Source organism: Macaca nemestrina, chromosome 9, assembly GCF_043159975.1.
Source record: "Macaca nemestrina isolate mMacNem1 chromosome 9, mMacNem.hap1, whole genome shotgun sequence".
Lineage (NCBI taxonomy): Eukaryota > Metazoa > Chordata > Mammalia > Primates > Cercopithecidae > Macaca > Macaca nemestrina.
This window is the reverse complement of record NC_092133.1, coordinates 67,715,017-67,737,319: the sequence shown is the minus strand read 5'-3', so window position 1 is coordinate 67,737,319 and position 22,303 is coordinate 67,715,017. Positions and strand designations below refer to the sequence as shown.

The 22,303-nt window shown below is 51.1% G+C and overlaps 1 protein-coding gene across 3 annotated transcripts in view; it reads right to left on the bottom strand.

Moving 5' to 3' along the window:
• Nucleotides 1-286: 286 nt before the first annotated feature.
• The window catches only part of LOC105466059 (solute carrier family 29 member 3), a 50,302-nt gene continuing 28,285 nt past the window's right edge, over nucleotides 287-22,303 (bottom strand). For 2 of the 3 annotated variants that reach the window (XM_011714916.2, XM_011714917.2), the window contains 4 exons: nucleotides 19,375-19,457; nucleotides 11,920-12,146; nucleotides 7,451-7,613; nucleotides 287-1,703 (listed from right to left, as the gene is read on the bottom strand). In XM_011714916.2, coding sequence (XP_011713218.1) covers nucleotides 1,049-1,703; nucleotides 7,451-7,613; nucleotides 11,920-12,146; nucleotides 19,375-19,457 — 1,128 coding nt within the window. In that variant the 3' untranslated portion in view covers nucleotides 287-1,048. The remainder of the gene's footprint in view (nucleotides 1,704-7,450; nucleotides 7,614-11,919; nucleotides 12,147-19,374; nucleotides 19,458-22,303) is intronic. The other variant, XM_011714918.2, reaches the window with a different exon arrangement.

Here is a 22,303-nt window from a genome sequence, read left to right as displayed (position 1 = left end):
CCATCTGTATGAAAAATTTTAAAAATACAGAAATTAGCCAGCCATGGTTGTGTGCACCTGTAGTCCCAGCTACTCAGGAGGCTGAGGCTGGAAGATCACTTGAGCCCAGGAGTTCAAGGCTGCAGTGAGCTATGATTGAGCTACTGCACTCCAGCCTGGGTGACAGAGTGATATCTTGTCTCAATAATTAGAATAATACAATTTTAAAAAATTCTCAAATTGCCTAATCTGAGTATGCCATTGCTTGTTAAGACTCTGACTAACACAAACATCAATGAGGCTTACATAGAATACTCAAGTATTTATTATGCCCTTAAACCAATGGCTTTGATATGTTGTAAATAGGAACACTAAAAGACCCTCATCTTGACCCAGGCTATAGACCACCAGGCCATGAGGATCCCTCTTTGAAAACCCAAGCCAGACACACTTGATCCCTTGCACAGGGAGGCCCTCTGGTCCCTCTGGAATGAAGCATTAGTGGAAGGCCCGTCTTTCTGGGTTTTCCAGTCTGGTTGGTGGGCAGTTGTTCACCCACAGAACACAGGGGTCTGAGTCTTGGGCCTGAGGACTGACCATGCCAGGGGGAATTCCATTCCAGGGAGACCCCTTCAGGGTAAGGAGGGCTGAGCATTTGCTTGCATCTCACTGTCAGCTGGAATGAGCACAGCTGGGAGGATGCAAAGAGCCCATGGCTGGGTTTTGGCACTGGCTTTGTAACAACTCTAGGGCGAACACTGGCAGCACCTTTGAAGGGCTAGAAAGAAGGTGGAATGTTAACCATTGGCTGTGAAGGGAGTACCCCTGCTTTGTACTATTTCTTTTTCAACTGTCTCAGAGTGTTCTGTTAACGTGTCTGGAATATCTGCCTCGCATGGAATGGGCATGGACGTGGCTCACTGGCATCTTGGGAGGGATGAGGCCAGAGTGTGCTCTGCTCTCTGTCCCAAGCGAAACTCTAGGCCTCTCCTCCATGGCCCCCAGCCTTCTTGCACTCTCTCCTCATCTTCCAAGGCTCTGAAGCACCAATGTCCTTGTGTCCTCCCTCCTAGATGAGATGCACCAGGAGGGTGGAGCAGGCTGAGCCCAGCGTTAAGCCCAAGCACAGATAAAAGGACATCACCACCCCCGTGGCCTCGGCCAGCTCTCTGGGCACAATCTTAGGCCCATAGAGGAGGGCTAGGGTGCTGAGGTAGCCGTTGCTGAGCCCCAGCAGGGAGCTGAGGAGTGCAGGGTACACATCGGACTGAAAGACCACGGTCTTCAGGTGGACACGGGGCTGGTAGTTACAGAGCACAAAGAGGGGGATGAGGCAGGTCCGGAGGAGCACGAACCCTGGCAGCGCCTTGCTGTTGGGCCCTGGCACCTGGATCCAGGCGGTGAGCTGCCGGCCACACAGGTCAGCAAAGTTGTACAGGAGGAAGGTAGTGAGGGGGATGAAGAACTTGGTGGTCCACAGTGAGCCTGAGTCCTTGTTAAGGGACTCGATGTTGGTGCAGACGGCGGGGTAGATGAGGCTGGTGATGAAGAAGACATAGGTGACACAGAAGCCCAGGCTGGCCGTCTTCTTCAGGATGGGGCGGAGAGGGGGCGTGTGGGAATCACTGAATCTGGAGGCCACCAAAGGGACACTGGGGGAGTCCTGAGGAAGTTCCTGTTCACCAGAAAAGACACGGGCCAGAAGAACAGGCCTCATGTAGTACCTGCGGGGAGGAGACAGGGCCACCGTCAAGCAGGTTGTTTGGGATCTGAGTCAGCATAGCCAGGGATGGGCACTCAGAACAGAACCTTCCAGCCCAGCATGGAAAGCCCAAGCCCCATATGCCTACAGCCCCAGCGTTCCCTGAGATGATGGATGCTGTCGCGAGGTGGTCAGAGGAAGGCCTGCACTGTGCCTGGCCGGCCTGCCTGCCAGCCAGCGTGGTGGGCATGCCACGAGCAGGGACAGAGGAAACCAGGACTGACCACCGCATGGTGAGTCTGGGCCCCTGTCCTGGCTCACCTGTTTTTGTTATGTTTTAGGAGAATAGAGGTAAAATAGTATTAAAAATGCAAATTTATAAAATGATAAAATGAATACATGCTTGATACAACAAACCCAAATAATACAAAAAATAAATGGTATAGTATTAATAGAAAGAGGACTCTGACCTCTTCCCACTTCTGATTTTACTCCTTAGTGGTACTGGCCGTTAACATTCTAGGCCAGGCCTGATGGCTCATGCCTATAATCCCAATACTTTGGGAGACAGAGGCAGAAGGATTGCTTGAGCCCAGGAGTTCAACATCAGCCTGTACAACAAAGTCAAACCCTGTCTCTTCAAAAATGATGATAATAATAATAATTTAAAAATAAAATTAGCCAGGGGTGGTGGTACATGCCCGTAGTCCCAGCTACTGGGGAGGCTGAGGCAGGAGGATTGCTTGAGCCCAGTTGTTCAATATAGTGAGCTATGATCACATTACCACACTCCAGCCTGGATAACAGAGTGAGACCCTGTCTCAACAAAACAAAACAACAGAAAAACCAATCTGGTACATACTATTCCATGCACACACAAACAACACTCACACGGTTATATTTCTTAAGCAAGAGTGGGGTCAAGCCATACATATTGTAAAACTTTCTACAACAGTGTAATGCCTAAATACAATATATGTAAATAATATACACAAGTGCCTTATACTAACTGCCTAAATCCTGCATAACTGTGAAACATAAATGAATACATAAAATTGCATAAAGAACAGTATCGCGTGGCCATCCTTCTACACAGCAACACATGGCCTATGTCTCCCTTATGTTACTCTATGATGGTTCACCCAATGGATGTACAATTTAACTGCTCCCCTACTGATGGACACTTAGGTTGCCTCAACTTTTCATTACTACAGACGGTGCTGCAATGAATATCCCTACACATAAATCCTTGCACATGTATACTAGTATTTTGGTAGGGCAGACTTCTAGAAGAGGAAATTGCTGGACTAAAAGGTTTACACCTTTAACATTTTGATAGCTACTGATAAACTGCTCTCCTAATAGGTATTACCGGTTTAACTCTGCTCAGCACCATTTACCCACCCTAACTGAAGTAACGTGCCCTGTTCATCTCTACCAGAGCACCTGTTTAGTTCCTTCAAAAGATCTGACCACAATCTACAGCAATTGCATTGGCTTACTTGTTTATCATGTGTCTCCTTCGGTAGAAGACAAGTTCTTGTCACGTCTGTAATCCCAGCACTTTGGGAGGCTGAGGTGGGCAGGTCACCTGAGGTTAGGAGTTCAAGACCAGCCTGACCCAATGGTGAAACCCTATCTCTACTAAAAATACAAAGATTAGCCAGGCATGGTGGTGTAGTGTGCGACTGTAGTCCCAGCTACTCAGGAGGCTGAGGCAGGAGAATCGCCTGAACCCGGGAGGTGGACATTGCAGTGAGCCAAGATCACGCCACTGCACTCCAGCCTGGGTAACAGAGTAAGATTCCATCTCAAAAAAAAAAAAAAAAAAAAAAAAAGAAAAGAAGAAGAAGAAGAAGAAGACAGGTTCCTGGAGCAATGACTACATTTGACTGTTTCTAGCTAAATCTTCAGGCACAGAGCAGTCCTTCAACACATAACTGTTGAAAGAACTGAGAAGTAGCCTATAGAAGTGTCTTCCATATCTTCAACACTGAATATCATCAATCTCTCCAACTTCTGCTACTCTGACCAGTGAGAAAGCTTAGATCACTTTCCCTTACTGTGTGACCTTGCTTGGGCCACTCAACCTCTCTGGACCCCAGGTATCTGAAAACCAGAAGATATAGGCTGACTGTATTAATGCAGCTCAAACAGAGGGAATTGGTGTAGGGGTGTGTGTAAGCGGTAACGTGGTTCTGGTTTCAGCCTTGTCTCTGCCTCCCTGTGTGATCTTGGGCCAGGCACACCCCTTTCTGGGCCTGCTTCCTCCTCTGTAAAATGGAGGTTTCATACAGTCAAGTTTTGAAGCCCCAGTTAGTCCTCCTACCCTAAGGACCTGCAGATAACTCGCATGTGGGTGGTGGATGAGTAGGTGTGTGGGAGGGCCGCTCCCCAGAATCACTCTCGAGTGGCGGTGAACGGGGTGCTTTAGCCAAGAGCCCTGTCTGGTTTCACAATCTATCTAGGGAAAGGAATATTCTTACTTCCCCTCTATTCAGCGTTGTCAGGTCCTTGCCTTAAGCTGCTCTCAGGAAATTCCCCACCAAGTTCCTCTGGTCACAGCTCTTCCTCCTAAGTTCTTCCAAATTTTCCTGCGTCACCTCACCCTCCCAAATGTAGGATGGGCGAACTTGCCTTTTCAGGAAGATTTAGTTCAAGCAGACCTGGAAGCACAGCTCTCTCCATGAGCCCCATCCTTAGAGAAGTGTCTATGAGCCCACAAATCCTGACCCTAGTTTTAATCAGCAAAGAAACAGAAGCTTCTGTCCAGGCACAGTGGCTCGTGCCTATAATCAATCCCAGCGCTTTGGGAGGCTGAGGCAGGTGGATCACTTGAGGTCAGGGGTTTGAGACCAGCCTGGCCAACATGGTGAAACTCTGTCTCTACAAAAAATACAAAAATTAGCTGGGCGTGGTGGCCCATGCCTGTTGTCCCAAATACTCGGGAGGCTAACTTGAGGATTGCTTGAGCCCTGGAGATCAAGGCTGCAGTGAGCCGTGATTGCACCACTGCACTCCAACCTGGGTGACAGAGTGAGACTCTGTCGCAAAAAAAGAAAAAGAAAAAGAAATAGAAAAGTCTACAGGATAGCATGGTCCTGGGTGTTCTCTGTCTCACACGCTCAGCCGTAAGGGACTCTGGCCTGCCCAAATGAGACTAGGAACTAGGGTGACCAACCATCCTGGTTTGCCTGAAACTGTCCTGGTTTTAATACTTACAGTCCCTTGTCCTGGGAGCTCCTTTGGCTCTAGGCAAGCAAGGCAGGTTGACTACCCTGCTGGAAACAGACCACCCAAAGCACCAGAAATAGGACATGAGGAAACAGAACAAGGAATGGGGCGACCCTCCTGTTCCTCTGTTCATTCAGTGGCTGCAGAATCATTTAAGGCACAACGCTGAGGTGTCAGGCAGTGTACAGGATGCTGGGGGATGGACAGCCAGCCAGGCAGGAGGAAGCTCGGGGACGTCAGCCTGGAGCCACAGCTAGGCAATTTCTGATGACAGCCCTGAAGGGGCGGGGAGAGCTGGGCAGCCCAGGCGTCTGTAGGTGCCTGGGATACTGCATAGCTCAAGCAGATCAGCCTCCTCCTACCCTCCTGAACCCTGAGGACTGCTGAAGCGGTGAAGAGTCCTACAGCTGAGGAAAGTGGCTCACTCCCAGCCCAGGGGGAATCGATGTTCTGCTGAAAGGCTGGGGGTTCTAGGGGTTAACGAGGTGACTCTCCTCATGAGGACAGGGAGAACGAATGATGAGAAAGGGCCCTTGCAGTCGCGAGCCAGGGATATAGCATGAGCCGGTGGGGAGAGGATACTCCGGAAACAGCTCCGGTCCTGCCTGTGACTCACCAGATGAGTGAGCTGGGGCATGCTTGTGAACTCTCCTAAGCCTCAGTTTCCCCAGCTCTCAAGCGAGAAAATACAATCACAAATGCACAGATTGTCATAAATCATAAACAAAAATATACACGTAAACTGCTTAGCTTTGTGCCACTGCAAAAAATAGCTTCCTGTGGAACAGGGCCGCATCAGGGGCAGATCTCTCCCCAGCTCTGCTGGCTCACGCACCTGGCACACCACTTAGCCTTCTCTTGGTCTTAGTTTCCTTACCCATTAAATGGGGATAACTCCTGCCTTTCCTATATCAAATAATAGTGGAGAGGAAAATGCTTTGAAAACAATAAAACATGAGAGAAAGACAAGGGTTGTTTTTGTAAAAAGCAGCAGGAAGCAAGAAAGCAAAAGGAGGAACTGGAGAGAGAAAGCAAGAGTAAGACTCGAGGCGAGAAAACAGGTCCTAGAGGTGGAAAGAAGCCCCATAAGGCAGCAAGCTGTCCAAGCACAGGTTTGGAGTCATCTTAAAATCCTGCCTGGCTCTACTACCTACTGGCTCTGAGATTCAGGCAAGTAATTTAACCTCTTTATGCCGGGCACTGTGACTCATGCTTGTAATCCTAGCACTTTGGGAGGCTGAGGCAGGAGGATCACTTGAGCATAGGAGTTCAAGACCAGCCTGGGCAACACAGTAAGACTCTGTCTCTACAAAAACTGTTTTTTGTTTTTCTTTCTCTTTTTTTTTTTATTTATTTTTTTGAGATGGAATCTTGCTCTGTCACCCAGGCTGGAGTGCAGTGGCATGATCTCGGCTCACTGCAAGCTCCGCCTCCCAGGTTCACGCCATTCTCCTGCCTCAGCCTCCCGAGTAGCTGGGACTACAGGCGCCCACCACCATGCCTGGCTAATTTTTTGTATTTTTAGTAGAAACGGGGTTTCACTGTGTTAGCCAGGATGGTCTCGATCTCCTAACCTTGTGATCTGGCCCGCCTCGGCCTCCCAAAGTGTTGGGATTACAGGCGTGAGCCACCGTGTCCGGCCTACAAAAACTTTTAAAAAAAATAGCTGGGTGTGGTGGTACACCTGGAGTCCCAGCTATTTGGGAGGCTGAAGTGGAAGGATAGCTTGAGCCCAGGAGGTCAAGGCTGCAGCAGGCCATGATTGCATCACTGCACTCCAGCCTGGCCCGCAGAGTGAGACCCTGTCTCTTCAAAAACAACAGCAATTTAATCTCTCTGAACCTTGGTTTTCTAATCTGTGCATGGGAATAATAATAAATAATAATAGTACTGTACTCTAAGAGGAACAGAGGAGTGTGAGTTTGTTTTTTGTTTCTTTGTTTGTTTGTTTTTTAGAGAGACATGGTCTTGCTGTCACCCAGGCTGGAATTGCAGTAGTGTAATCAGCTCACTGTAGCCTCTAACTCCTGGGCTCGAGCGATCCTCCTACTTCAGCCTCCTGAGTAGCTGGGACTAGAGGCACATGGTGCTATGCCTAGCCAAGTTTTTATTTTTTGTAGAGACAGGGTCTCACTGTGTTGCCCAGAATGGGTCTTGAACTCCTGGGCTCAGGCAATCTACTGCCTTGGCCTCCCAAAGTGCTGGGATTACAGGTGTGCTCCACGGTGCCTGGATAGAGGTGTGAGCATTGAATGAGGTAGAACACATCACGCTAGCAGGAACACAGCGCTGGAATAAGGGGCTGTGTTTCACCAATGGGAACTACTGTTCACCATGATTAAACGTGAGGCTCCAACTGCTTGGGCGCAGCACAGAGCCAGCTTCTCACGTCCACCAGCCAAGCCAATTTGTTGAGCAACTGCTTTGAGTCATAGCACCTAGACAAGAAGCCAGCATAGAATTTGCTGAGAAAAAGAAGCATGGCCATAACTGGACACACAGGAAGGAGGCGCGGACAGTGAGTGGCAACTTCACCTGGCATACTCTAGCCTGGACAGCAGCAGGTAGAGTCCCATGCAGAGCACGAGGAAGATGGTGGCTGTCAGGAAGAAGGCCAGGGCGCTGTCCCTCACATCACTGGATGCAGCCAAGTCCACCAGGGAGGCCACGGCGCTGACCGTCCCGCCCATGGCTCCTCCTGCAGAGAACAGAGGACATGCAGAGATGGTGAGGGGTGGGCGAGGAGGAGGAGTGCCTGCAGGCCCCTCCCTGCTTGGGTTTCACAAACCAAAATAAAAATTCCTCAGTGCGAAAAATGCCAAAGCTCTCTCAGTGTCCTGAAGCCTCAGAGACAGGGAGGGCCCAGCAGCCAAGCATTTCCAGCGTTTCCTGAGTTTCCGAGGGGGTCGTGTCCCCCTCTCTCTGCCGGACTTGTCAGAGGCTGCTGCCTGAGGTGGCACATGGCCTCCAGGGGACCACCAGTCCGCTGCCTTTCCTGTTGCACCTCGGACCCTCGACCTCCATCTCTCTTTATTGCCCTTCTAGTAGGGGCTGAAATTTTAGATTTAGGGGCAGGAAGTGCCAGAGACCTCCGGATTTCCTCTTCTCTGTCCCCAGCCCAAAGCACCCACCAACCAAACTGGGAAGGAGGCTCAGGGGCTGCCCGGAGGCCACCCTTTCTGGGGTATCCTCACTGGCTATAAACCCCCACCATTGCCCACCCATGAGCTCACAGAACCTGCTGTGTACCCCAAGGCGACTGTGGCACCACACACATGTGAATGCATGTGTAACACATACAACACTCACACACACACAGTCACACACCTACGCACACACACAAGCACGCAACCACCCCACCACATGGAATGTTCTCCTTGCCAATGGCTTTGATACATATTACCCATGAGACTGTGTGGCTGCCACACCTTTCACCGCTACCTAACAGAGGAGGCCACACGACTTACTGGGGTGCCAACGGGCCTAGGAGTCAGGCGGACGGATGTGTCACCCTGGACTCTGCTACTTGCTAGCTGGGACCCTAGGGGTAACATGGCTTCTCTGACTTTACAGTGTGCTCGCTTGTAGAATGGGAATAACAACCCCGCCCTGTGTGGTTGCTTTGAGGACTGACTGAGATGATGTTCAGAAAGGGCCTGGCACACAGTAGCCTTCAACAAACACTATGCCCTGCTTTGCCACGATTGCACCATTGCTTCTGGGAGGCAGCAGACATGTATTTCTGTTCCTTAGAACCCTCACAGCCATGGGTCATCTTCCTGTGCTGGCCACGAGTCAGAAGGCCTGTGTGCAGCACTGCTTGGGAACACTGGCACCAGCATGGGCAGATCACTTACTTTCTTCCCTGCCTGTGTTTATTTGCCTGGAAAGTGGGGCTAATACTTGTCCTGTTCATCACAGGTGACTGTAGTGAGGTGGAAACAGGACGATGAATGGAAAAGCACTGACTACAAGGCCAAGACCATCACCATCAATGTGGGAAGGGCCTGGTGGATGAGCCGGGTTGACTGGCAGGATGAACCTGCCCACTTCAGAAGATCAGAATGTCCATTCCTGAAGAGGAGGGAAGAAGTCTGGGTCTGTGTGGGCATGGCCTGCTCTGTCTCCATCGGGCAGCTCTTATGCAGCACCACTTTCCTGCCCACTGTTGCATGAAGCAGAGGGGAAGCGGGACAGTCAGGCCCCGTCCTCCATGGTGTGCCATCACGGCTCCCCATGCTCTGCCTGTGGCCTCTGTGGCTCTACAGAGAATAGCCTTTGGCCCGATGGAGGATCCTTTCCCCAGCCTCCCCGCCATAAGTTGTATTAGCCTGGGTAGTACTTGAGGGAGGGCAAAGGTATAAAAATTAGCACTGTAATTAGGAACACAGACTCTAGAATCAAAACATCCGAGTCCAAACCTGGCTCTACTACTTCCAGTTATGTGACCTTCAGCAAGTCCTTAACCTCACTGTGCCTCTGTATCCTCATCTATACAATGGGGGTGTTAATCATACCCGCCTCATAGGGCTGTGATGAAGATTAAAAGGATTAGTACACGTGAAGCACTCAGAAGCCTGCCTGGCAAGGAGAAGTGCCAAATACCAAACAAATCCTTTCTGATTCCCAGTTAGGTGCTTGGCTATTTCTGTCCTTCTCACATCAAAGCAGCAACAACGGGTAAACCCTTTGCCAAGAGGATGCCCACTTCTGAGAAGCTGTAATCCCCGCCTAGACATTTTGTAAGAACTGGGGTTAAACTCAGTAAGACACTCCCCAGCTGCCCCAAGGAAGAGATCTTAACATCACTGCCTACTGACTTTCCTCTCTCTCTTTCCAACTTGTACAGAATTTACAATATTATCATCAACAACAAACCAGGCCTCCGGGAGCTCATCCTTCATGACTCTCTACTTTTATCTCATCAGTTATGGAAATACATGCAAATGAGGGGTTTAAAAAAACACCAGCGCAAAACAAATGAATTGTTCCTCAGATGCCAACGCATGTGGAATTCACAGACAGGCTGTGCTGGAAAAAAAGCAAGTGGGGCTGGCGAGGTGGCCTTGCGACCTCTGGGAGACTGGGACACCTTGATATTCCAGGGTGTTGGGTGCCCACAAGGGCCCCATACAGTGGTGACCATGGTTTAGACTCAGGGTCATTAATACTGGCATAGAAGTACTAAACTTCCCCACTTTTCTAAATAGACTTTCTGAAAAATCCACAGGAGACTCCCCATCCCTAGAAGATCACAGGTGGACAGAGGAACCCGAGGACTGCTTGTCAATGTAAATGGTAAGTTTGGTCACTGGCTCCTGGAGAGGCTGCCAGCAAGGATGGAAGGAACTAAGGGGACAAGAGCCTCCTTCTGAGACCACGGTGACAGAAGGGATTAAATCCCATGTCCAGTGGCCACTGCCTTTAGTCCAGAAATGCCCGTTTGAAAGCATCGCTAGTACGTGTTGCCTGCACCCAGGAAACTTAGCAACAGGTCCATTTTTATTTTATCTTAGACTCAAGTGTTTCCCAGGATACAGCCAGAAGCCTAATCCGATCTCAGAAATGGCAAACAGATTGAAGCTCACATCTAGACTCTGACTGCTGAGAGTAACTGCCTCAAGTGCTGCGCTGAGAAGGATTTAGAAGCTCAGGATGAAAGATAGAGATCCACCAGTGATGTCTGGCACTGGCCTGAGTGGGGAAGGGACATACCCTTGTCAAAGTATTGTCATCCTGGCCACATGCTTCCCGGCGTTATTAACTGAGGGGCACAGCGCAGGTTCCTTGTGAAATTGCTGTCAGTGGGCAAATGTTTAGAGCTCTCATCTGCACAACAGGGGCATGTGGAGGGGCAGACACAGCAGCAGAGCCTCCAGTCTTGCTCCCAGGGACTGTGGCCTCCTGGCAAAGCACCAATGGTTCCTGACCCGCTCCTTTTTACCTGGCTGGGTCACCTGGGTGAGAGACGTGTGTGTCTCCAGCTTAGAGAACAAAACTGCCAAGGCCTCCGGAACAGGCTCATCAACATCAGCATCAAACGTCAGCTAGAGGGGTCAGCCCACGTTGTGCACAGGTACACCCACGGTATACCAAAACTTGGGGGAGCTGGGGATGAGAGTTTATTCACTGAGCCAGCAGCTCCGAGGGGACCAGTGCTTGTTCATCTTTGCATCCCCAGGACATAGCAGGTTCTCTATAAAATCAGAAAGGAAGAAAAGACAGAAGGAAGGAAAGGAGACAAGAAGGGAAAAAAGATAAGGAAAAGGAAAAATAGAAGAGGAATAGGAGAAGGAGAGAAGGAAAGGGAAGAAGACTGGTTTCAGGAACTGCATTTTGTAGGCAGACCATGTTATCCAAAAATAGCTGCAACTCCATCTCCCCTCCTGCCTACCTTCTCACAGTCACAGTGGGAGACCTGCATACTCTCCCAGAGGTGGGTCCATCTGTCTCGAGTCTGTGTGAGCTTATGGCTATGGTAGAACTGACCCTATGTGGCTTCTTTTGCTAAATCAGAAATAAAGCTTCTGCCTGGATCTCCTGAAATGCTGGCTTTTGCAACCCCGACACTATGCCATGAGGAAGTCAGAGTTGCCATTTGAGGTCCACATAGAGAGGAATGGAAGTCCCTGGCCCCAGCTCAGCCCTGGCTAAGCTGCCAGCCAGCAGCCACCACCAACACGCCAGCCAGGAGAGCGCGCCACCTGGAACTGGATCCTCCAGCTCCCTGTCGAGCTATGCTGGCTGATGCCATGGGGAGAAGAGAAGAGCTACACCTGCAAACTCCTGTCCGAGCTGCAAATTTGTGAGTAGTAGAAATGACCGTTGTTGTTCTAAGCCACTAAGTTTTGGGGTAGCTTGTTCTACATCACTAGATGACTGAAACACAAATAGCACCCACGCCATTTCCTTTTCAGAAAAGGCCACCACATGCTCATCTCTGGCTCCCTCCCATGACTCCTGGGTGGATGAACCTGGTCAGCTGCCCGGACCCCGGCTCTCACCTGATATCAGTGCCTGGGAGTTTCTCATAGGGAAGGAGCCGGTCATGCCATAGATGCTGCTGCTGAAGACAGTGGAGGCACCGCTGAGGATCACCATGCAGACAATGGTGACTGCAAAAAAGCCACGGGTCCAGGAGGAGGTGTCCACCTTCACCAGTGCGGTTATCACCATGAAGATGGCCAGGATGACCGTCAGTGAGGACAGGACACGGATGTGGACCGCAACCCTGGGGCGAGGATACCAGAAGCTGTTAGACACCCCTTTGGGGCTCCTGTGTGGGCTGGGGCTGGTGAGCCACCTTAAGGGAAGCAGGCGGGCTTAGCAGTTAGGACTATTCACTCTGCAGTCAAGAGGCCTGAACTCGAATCCTGCCTTCCTGGCTCCCTAGCTGTGTGGCCTTGGGTAAGGGACTCAGTTGCTCTGGTTTCAGCTTTTGAACTTGTACAATGGGGAGAGCTGATTCAACTCATGTGGGGGTGTGGTGGAAGAGGTGAGCAGTGTGGGGTGCAGAGGGCAGTGCCTGGCTCGGGACCAGCGCTCAGTGGGTACTGCTGCTTTTCACCTTGCTGTGAGGTTCGAGGACACGAGGACACCAGGATGTTCGAGGCAAACCCCTGCTCTTCCTGCCATAGGGCTGAGCTCCTGCTGGCTTTGTCTAGTGTTTAAACAGAGCAGCCACCCACTGAGCTTCCTTTCCCCAAAACTTAGCAGGAGGTTTGGGGGGAAAGGGAAGAAGGGAAGAAAATCATCATCATCATCATCATCACCATCATCATCATCATTGCAAACATTCAAACAGTGTTTAATGCATACTTTTCTAGCACTCTTCTAGGCATTTTCTATATGCCAGTGTGTTTGATTCTTATACTGGTTCTGTAAGACAGGTATTCCTACCTATCTCATGTATACAGATAAGGAAGTTGAGGTCAGAGAGGTTGAGGAACTTGCTCAAAGTCACTCAGCAATGAACCCAGGAGGTCTGGCTCTGGTCAGTTCTCAGAATGATGTTCTACTGCCTCCCCTGGAGTGAGGAAATATGGATGGCACAGAAGTGGTGGTCAGGGCAGGGGCATCCTCCTGTGATGGCCTCAGTCATCATGGGGAGCAGCTGATGCCAAATGAGTGCTGCCTGGGGCCAAGGGAACCCTCACACTCCCTAGCACCAGGCCTGCGTATGAGCCATGCACTCTTCCCAGCCCCCATACTGGCCTGGGGAGAAAAGCAGGGAAGGAATCTATCTGAGAAGCTGCACATTTTTATTCTAGGGAGCAAGAACATCATCTCAAGGGGCTGCTTAAATCATCAGATTAGACTAAGCTTTAAACCGGATTGGATGTGTAGTTAATTTTCCTGCTAACCAGTGGGAGGGGCTGGGAGAAAAGCCAGATTCCGTAACTTTTTTTTTTATTAAAAAAAGAAAAATTTGAACGGTAGAAAAAAAATACACACACACACACACACACACACAAGTAGGTGTGAAATGAACATGAAAAGCAAGAAAGGAATTTTTTCAAAGTGCTTTTGTGGCCCCAGGCTAATCTGAGTTTCCCTCTGGTCCTCAGCTAAAGGGAGAGCAGGTGCTGTCACTGCTTTCTAAGGGGTGTGAGGAAGCCCAAGGAGGTGAAGGGACAGTTCAGGGTTGTGGAGTGAGTCCGTAGGGAGCTTGGATGAGAACCCAGGTGTGCTGAGTCCCAGCCCATCACTCAGAGTGTTAACGTGTATACTCAATGGTGTGGTCATTCTGCAAATGTCCACTGAGCAACTACTGTGTGTCCAGTACTGTGCTGGATGCCCAGGACACGGGACAGACCAGCAACAGGTACCACTGTGGCAGATGCTCCATCCGGAGGCCCAGGGCATCATGCAGCACATCTGAGGGGCACAAAACCCACCCTGGGCATCGTGGAAGGTCATTTGGAGGCAATGTCTATGCTGGATGGTAACGATGAATGAGAGGATGTGAGTGCACGTGTCTTGGGAGAGAGAGCAAGGCATGTTCAGGGAGCTGCAAATGGACTCTGGCTGCAGTCAAGATGGGAGCAGAGGAGCACAGAGGTGATGCTGGAGAGAGGTGTGTGGACTCACGTGCTGGAGGAGGGCGGGGCGTAGGGCCTTTGTCTGTCAGCACCACCCCCTGGGAGAACATTCCTTCGCCTAGTCATCCTGGGGAGGTGGTCAGCCAGGTTGCCCATACCCACACCGACAGAGCCACAAACAACAGGCACGTGACGCAGCCTGGGGCAATCAGAGTGTTCCCTGCTCCTGGCCCCTGGGGTTGAGTTAGGAATTAGCAGGTGACCGACACAGGGTCATTAAGTCTTCCCTGGGACTGCTACATGGAAGCTGTGGAGAGAAGCTTGCTGCTGAGACTGTGTCTGGGGCTGCTGGCTGCCATCTAGCCAGCTGTGTGGGGCGAGGCTAGACACGGAGGAAAAGCCACGCAGAGACACACAGAGCCCAGGAGGGGCGCAGAGGAGATCCCCTTGATCCAATGATGCCTATAGGTGGACCTGTCTTTAATTTCCACTTAAAGAAAGAGGACATCCTTTTTTGTGTCTCTGTTGTTCCTACTAAAAGTACCCACTAAGACAAAGAGGTACATCAGGGTTTCAAGCTGGGAATGACAGGGTCAGAAGCTACAGCAATGCTGGGAGTGACAGGTAAGTAACACCACCTAGGAGCAGCCTTCAACCAATGACTAGGGAAGTTGGTACACAAACACTCCAGCTCAGCTCCCTCCTGCTCAGCCATGCTCCACACTGGCACTCCGAGATCCCCGGCAGGACTGTGTTCTTGTCCCTTCTGAGGGAGCTGACTTGATGAGGAATCCTCTGCTGACTGCCTTCCCTTTCCTGTCCCCATTCTGTATTCTCCCACCTTCACCTCCCATATAAACTACTCGCATTTGAATCCTTGTTTCAGGGCCTGATTGTGGGGAACCTTGCATTAAGATGCCCATGAAGACCTCACACTAACGCACATCTTCTCAAGGTCTGCAGGGGCTCTGGCCTGGACAGGAGCTGCTGGGCAGCCAGGTGGGCATCTGGACCCTTGGTGGCCCAAAGCATCTATCGTAAGAGTACAGCAGGGGCCCTGGAGGCCAGCAGTCAAGCCTTACCCCGATGCTCGAGGTGGTCCTACATACGGAGCCCTGTCACACAGTGTCCCCGCCCTCTCCTAGCAGCTAGAGCTGTCCCATCCACTCCCAAGATAAGAGCCAGCAGGGCATGGAGCCTGAGTCAGGAGACCAGAGCCCCGCCCAGCTCTGTCATCTGCTTGCTGTGTAACCCCCGACAAATATTCAACCTCTTTGGGCCTCGGTCCCCTCATCTATAACAACAAGCTAGACCAGATAATATTAAGGTCCCTAACAGCTAATGATTCTAAATCTGAAAAAAATTCAAGTGGAGAGAGAGGTTGGGAACAAATGCCAAGAAGTTTGAACCAGTTCCTTGGGGCAAGAAGGAGGCAAAGGCCAGGCTGGAGAGATGAGGCATGCTAAAAAGGCAGGGCCCTGCCTGTTCTCCCCCAGCACAGACACAGGACCTGGAGGCGCTGGGTAAATATTTGCCGGATGTACAAATTGACAAGCAAGGGAGATCACTAGCACCCGGGGGGCGGTTTCACGCTGGCCTGAACCTCCCAGCGACTGTCTGTTTCTTGATCCCTGCCACCTCAGCATGGCAGGAAGTTCGGCTGGAAACATCCACCAGCCTCGGGAATGGCCTCTGCCTCTAACCGCCTCCTCATAGACACAGCCAGGAAAAAGTCCAGCAGGAATGGTGCAGCATCACGGGAGCCCTCCTGTGTGCCTGTCGCTACAAGGTAGTAAGTTCCTTGAACAGGAAGGTTGTTTTGCAGAGAGCTGGGGGACTGCTTACTCAGGCACCCCCAGGGCAGGATGGGGAGGAATTAGAGAGGAGGAGGTCAATACCAAATGCATTCCAGAAACAATGCAGTGTGGAATGCTGTTCTGTCCCCTGCTCTGTCCCTCTATGCGGCCCTTCATCCTCACAGGTCTCCTTCCTGCCTGCTAATTATCTGCTGCATAAACCACTCTTGCCTAGAGCCTCCATCCATGGGCTCCAGGGCTATTTTCAACATTCATCAAGCTTCACGAAACGTGCCAGGTGCAAGCCTGGTCCACAGGCACAAACGGAGGACACTGGCTTCCCTCTCTGCCACTTCCACCAGGGAAGAAGAGTGGCCCTGGGGACGGTGGTGCTCTTAGGGTCTTAGGAAAGTCTAGACTTTCAGTTACTCTGACATCTGGGGTTCTACTTGGAGACAGGGCATAGCCAAGAGGACAGCTCCAAGACCAAGACCCTGGGGCAGGTCTCAGTCCTGTGAAGACTCTTGGAGAGGCTGCCTCCAGTACCCAGGTTGCCCGTCCCCCTACTCCCTGACTCGTGAGGGCTCAGGACCCCAGGGGACTGATTTCTTCATAAGTCTCCAAGATGTAAATCCTCCTCATAAGTATTTATCATGCTGCAGATTTAACATAATAAAACACTTGGCGATTACGGATAAGCCAGTTGAGAAAGCCAGGGTTCTCCAGGATGGGAGAAGAGGAGACATTTCAATCTCACACATTAAATAAAAAACAGCTTAGCCCCAGACCATCTTCCCACAGCCTGGAAACAGATGGAGGTCCCAGAGCGTGTTCCTGCACTGCCCTTGCCCCTCTCCTAGAGCCCAGGAGGAGCAAGGGCAGGACAGGGGTGGACTAATCCCCTCTGAGAATGTCCTGTAACTGCTGAGCCATCTGCCGGGACCCAATCTCGGAGGGCAGCTGGCCTGGGGGCCCACATCTCACTGGAGACAGACCCAGCCCTTCTTAACCACCCCCTTCCATCCCAGCAGCCTGAATCCTGGAGAGACAGGGCTCTCACTAGAAGGATCTTGGGAGTCACTCTGGCTGCAGGGGCAGGGGTAGGTGCAAAGCTGGGGAACTAGGATGTAGGTGGCTCGGGGGTTCTAAGCACAGATGTAGGGTGAGAAGGTCCTGGTTCAGATCCTGACTCCTCCCTTTCATTCTAGCTGAGGTTGGAGTGCAGTGACGTGACCATAGCTCACTGCAGACTTGAACTCCTTGGCTCAAGCAATCCTCCTGCCTCAGCCTACTGAGTAGCTGGGACTACATGCATGTGTCACCATGCCAGGCTAGTATTTTTTTTCTTTCTTCTTTTTTTTTTTTTTTTTTTTTTTTTCTGTAGAAATAGCATTTTGCTGTAGTGCCCAGAGTGCTCTCAAACTCCTGGGCTCAAGCAATCCTCCTGACATGAATTCCCAAAGTGCTGAGATTACAGGCGTGAACCACTGCACTACACCTGGCTCCATCCTTAATGGCCACATTCCCCTGGGCCAGTCACCTCCATGAGCCTGTTTTCCCATCTCAAAGCAGGGTCACAGCAGTTTCCCGCTCTTAGGTTGCCATGAGGGTTAAAGGAGATAATGCATCTGCAGGATATAATGGTCAGAAGTGCTAGGATTATTAGACAGCATTCTCTCAGGGCCCAGGGGCTGGACCTTCCCTGCTACTCCTGACCCATGGCCCAGGAGGACTTTCAGCCTGTGGGACCTCCGAACCACTGAAGAGGCAAGAGGCAGGCTCAGCCGCCCCATAGTGCCCCTGTGGTCTCCTGACTTCCACCTGGAAAATGGGACAATGTCATGGCCTCCTTCCTGGGTCACAGTGAAGCCTAAGGGACATGACAAGGGGTGACTGAGGCATTATACTCTCGCTATAGTTCACATGGTGATTCTGGAACTGGAAGGGGCTGGGAGCTCTCTCTAGGCTATCTGGGCTGGACAAATAGCCCCATCCTCAGGGCTGGCCAAGTGAGTAGACAGAGAAAACCATGAGGGAGCCGAGGGTTCCCCCCAACACAGCTGTCTCCCCTCTTCCTTGCCTCCCGCTCCTGCCTGCACTGGCTCTCCACACACCCTCTCTCCTGTGAGGTGCAGCCGGGGCCCCTGCTCTGCCCTCCTCCACTCTCCTCCTGGGGTGGGGTCTCTGCAGGCTGTGCCCCCTCTGCTAGGACACTGAATATGGCCCTAGGAAGGCAGGAGTGAGGCCCGCAAAGGCCAGCTGGTTGGTGAGAGGGGCTGCAACGCACCTCTCCTTCTCACTCTTCCAGACCGCACTTTGGTTTGGAGAAGGGTGCAAATTCTTTGACCCTCTTTCCATTGGGAGGTGGGTTCTATGTCCCCTTGAAACGAAGTGGACTTTGTGACTGCCCAAACCAGTCAAGTGTGGCAAAAGTGACAGCACATGACTTCCAAGACCAGGCTGTAAAAACCACACAGCCTCTCCCTTGCTCTCAGCCACTGGGTAAGCCGTCCTATTACCCTGAGGCCAACGTGTGAGACTACAAAGAGAGAAGAGACAGAGAGAGAGGGGATACGAATGGCTCCAGCTCCAGCTGCCATCTGACTGCAGATGCAGGAGAGACTACGACAGCTGAGCCTTGATAACCCCCAGAACGTGAGAAGTACTCACAACTGCTATTGTTTTAAGCCATTATGCTTTGGGATCATATTATGTAACAGATAACTGCAATATCCCCATGGCATGATATGTTTGGAAAGACTGATCTACTCAGGCTCAGCATGTAAAAGACACTCATGGTGCCCTCTCTCCTCCTGTACCCAGAGCAGACATCACTAATCAATCCCAGAACCCTCCCTGAAGCCAGACCTGCCTTAGAATCTTGTCCAGCTAGAGGTCTGGCAGTCGCTACAAACTGATTAGAACTGGGCAAAACAGATTTACCATCAGTGACCTCAGGTTTTAGTAGGCCATGGCGAACAGGAGTCCAGGTTTCTGGACCATAACGTAGCCATTGATATCACTTAGGAGAAATGCAGGCAAAGCAGCTAGCGCTATTGCCCTTGTAAACTCAAATTGAGAATTTGAGCCAGCAAGTCACCCAAGGGGGTCTATGGACATGCTAATTTGCCTAGCTAGCTCCTGAATAACTCCTTCCCAGGCACATCCAGATGGAGCCTCTCCTGGCCCTTACCATTACAATGTCAGGACTTCCGCATAAGCCTTCTTGGGAATGGCAGACACATGAGCTGGCGTTACCAGCTTAGCACTGAACGGTCAGGTGACCCATTCTGGGCCAAGGGACTTGCAAACTGACAGACAGGACCCCTGAGAAGAGAAGGGAGGAAGATCCCTGCATCCCCACACACTTCCTACTGGCTGCTGCCACAATGTCACAGCGATGTTACAGCGTGTGGCTGGAGAGTGAAAGCCCAGCTCCCCCAGGGGCATCAGCAGGGACCTGATCTGACTTCTCGCTGTTCATGCACAAATCTGAGCTGCTGCCTCCTACTTGGGTGACCACCACTTAAGTAGGCAGAAAAAAAGCAGCTGCAGGCAAGAGGGGAGTAGAGGAGGCAGGAGGCCAAGGTGGAGGCCTGAGAGAGGGAGGAGAGCCGCCTACCTGTTGACAAGCAGGAAGTTGGCCACCAGGCACAGCATGGAGGGCACGGTGGAGGCAACGGCAAGGTAGCTCTCAAAGTAGTTCTGCAAGCACACAAGTGAGGAGGTGCTGTGGTCACTCAGGGACGGAGGTGAACAGTCCCACCCAAGCAGAGACAGAGCCCCTCTCCGTGGGGCTTCTCCCCACTGTCTTCAGACACCCAGGAGCCGTGGGTGAACCCACCTCCAAACAAGGCCTCACCCCATCTCCAGCCTAAGACCACTCACTCAGCCACTCAACAAACAGCTGTCAATGTCAGCTGTACTAAGTGCTAGAGGCATAGGAAGGATAAGACGTCGGCCCTGTCCCCAGTGAGGCCCTTGGTGCTGTACAGCCTACACTTCTGCCCATGGACTGAGGCCATGGGGACAGAACTCAATGTACATCTGAAAAGAAAAGTTTGCCCTATCAGCCTTCTTGGCCCATCACCAAAATGCAAGACTATCCACGTTTTTAAGTTTTTAGTAGAGACAAGGTCTTGCTATGTTGCCCAGGCTGGTCTCAAACTCCTGAGTTCAAGTGATCCTGTCGCCTCAGCCCCGCAAAGTGCTGGGATTACAGGCATGAGGCACTGCTCGCTTGGGTTTTCTTGTGACCCAACCATATTCTTGCTTTCTTGCCAAGTGAGACCTCTTAGAAATACACCAGGCCCTGCTCCCTACAGGGAAACTCTGTTCTCACTCTGGATTTGCTCTCTTAATAGAGCAGCTACAGAAGGTCAAAGCCGTTTGGGGGAGTAGCTCCTAGACTGGACAGAATGAGGAAAAAGGGCATTTTCCGGCAGCAGCTCAGGGGTGTGAGAGATAATTGTGCAAACACAGACAGATGAATCGCCTGATTATCATGTGCTGGAACTCGCAGCTAAAGCAGCTGTGTGGCAGTTATATGTGTCTGTGAAAACTCAGAAATGCCCACTCATTAGGATGGACTGTACTGTGTGTGCATTATCTCTTAATATACCTATCTTTAAAAACAAAACAAGCCTGGGCATCTTGACTCATACTTGTAATCCCAGCATTTTGGGAGGCCAAGGTGGGAGGATGGCTTGAATCCAGGAGACAACCCTGGGCAAATAGTGAGACTCTGTCTCTACAAAAAATAAAAAAAAAAGTAGTCGGGCATGGTGGTGTGCACCTGTAAGTCCCAACTACTCAGAAGGCTGAGGCAGGGGGATTGCTGGAGCCCAGGAGTTCGAGGCTGCAGTGAGTACACCACTGTACTTCAGCCTGGGCAACAGAGTGAGACCCCATTTCTAAAAAATAAAAGAAAGAACGATGTCGTCATGGGCTCCTTTGTGTCTGAAGCACAAGCCTTCCATAGTTCCCTTTGAAGCCTGCAGAGTGCTTTGTGGTCTTTGAAATCTGTGCCCTGAATATAAGGCTGTGGTGGCCTTGCAATTAAAATGATAATCGCAGCTAGTGAGGTCCGTCAACCATGAGCCTGAGAAATAGCCTTTGAGCTGCACCTCATTGTTCCTGCCCTGATGGGCTCAGTAGAGCCTGGACTGGTCTGGGGCAGTCAGTCAATTACATCTTGACACAGTGGCTGGGCATCTGAGGCTGGGAGGGCACTGGGTGGGAATGAAGGAGAGAGGCCCTTAGGAGGAGAGGGCTGCAGATGGGGCTGCGACTGCCCCCAGCCCAAGCCCCTGGTGAGGTTCCTTCATCCAGTGGCTGCTCGATCTGTGTAATGCAGAATCTCTGATGATTTTGTTTCTTCGAGCAGGCTCAGGTTTCCCGAATGAGAATTTTCCAGGTAACTGAATGTGCCTGTTTGTTGATATTTAAGCAGAAAAACATATCGTTTACTGTTGGAAAGCTTTTCGGATATTGACCACTGGATAAGACTCTGAGTCTCTTTCTGTTGTCTGGGCCCACTTCTCCGCCTTACAAAGAACTCAGAGAACAGACTTGAGGCCAGGCCATCATTCCACGAGCGCAGATCAGGAGATGGAGATGCACATGATGTGACAGGAGCTGACTCAGCACATCCCACGGAATTTATAAAAACAAACCACTTAATTCCTGATGAAACACGTGGTGGGTTTTATTCAATTATTTGCTGCTTTCGCCTATAGGAAAAGTTCTAAAATGAGGTGTGGTGGCACGTGGCCCGTGATCCCTGCCCTCCTGGTGCTCACACCTGTGCAATGCCCTCCCCTGAGTGTGGATGAGACCTGTGGCTGCTTCCAACCAAGACACTAGAGCAAACATGATGGCGTTACATAGGACTATAGTGCCCACCTTGTTGGACTCTTTTCCTCCCTTGCTGGATTTGGGGAGGCAAGTGGCCATGTTGGGGAACACTACCTGGCATAGAACCCCAAGTTGCTGAGGGCGGTCTCCAGCACTCTCCCCACTAGAAACTGAAGCTCTCAGGCCTGCAACCACTAGGAACTGAATTCTGCCAACAACTGGAGTGGACTTGGAAGTGACCCTTCTCCAGCTAAGCCTCGGAGGAGACTGTAGCTCTGGCTGACTGATTGCAGCCTTGTGCAAATTCAGGCAGGAGACCCAGCTCAGCTGTGCCTGGAATCCTGGCCCACAGAAACCCTGTAATTATAAATGCAGGTTGTTTTAAGCCACTCATTTGTAGTATTTCGCGAGGCAGCAATAGATTCCTAATTCATGAGGGTTTCCGATAGCTGGGTTCCTGCTAATCAGGGTTTTCCTGAATCTTTCAGCCTTCCTGTTTCAATTTAAATGCAGTTCCTTGATGAAAACCAGGACAGTTGATCATGCTCCTTTCTTTGACCCCCCCCCAAGAGACAGGAAGAGCAGTGTGCTCACCCATGAGGGGCACAGAGGATGAGCACACGGGTCCCCGAAGCCCTTCCCCACCAAACCCTCAGCTAAAATTAGGGTTTTTGCAGGTGGCATGTGCTGATATC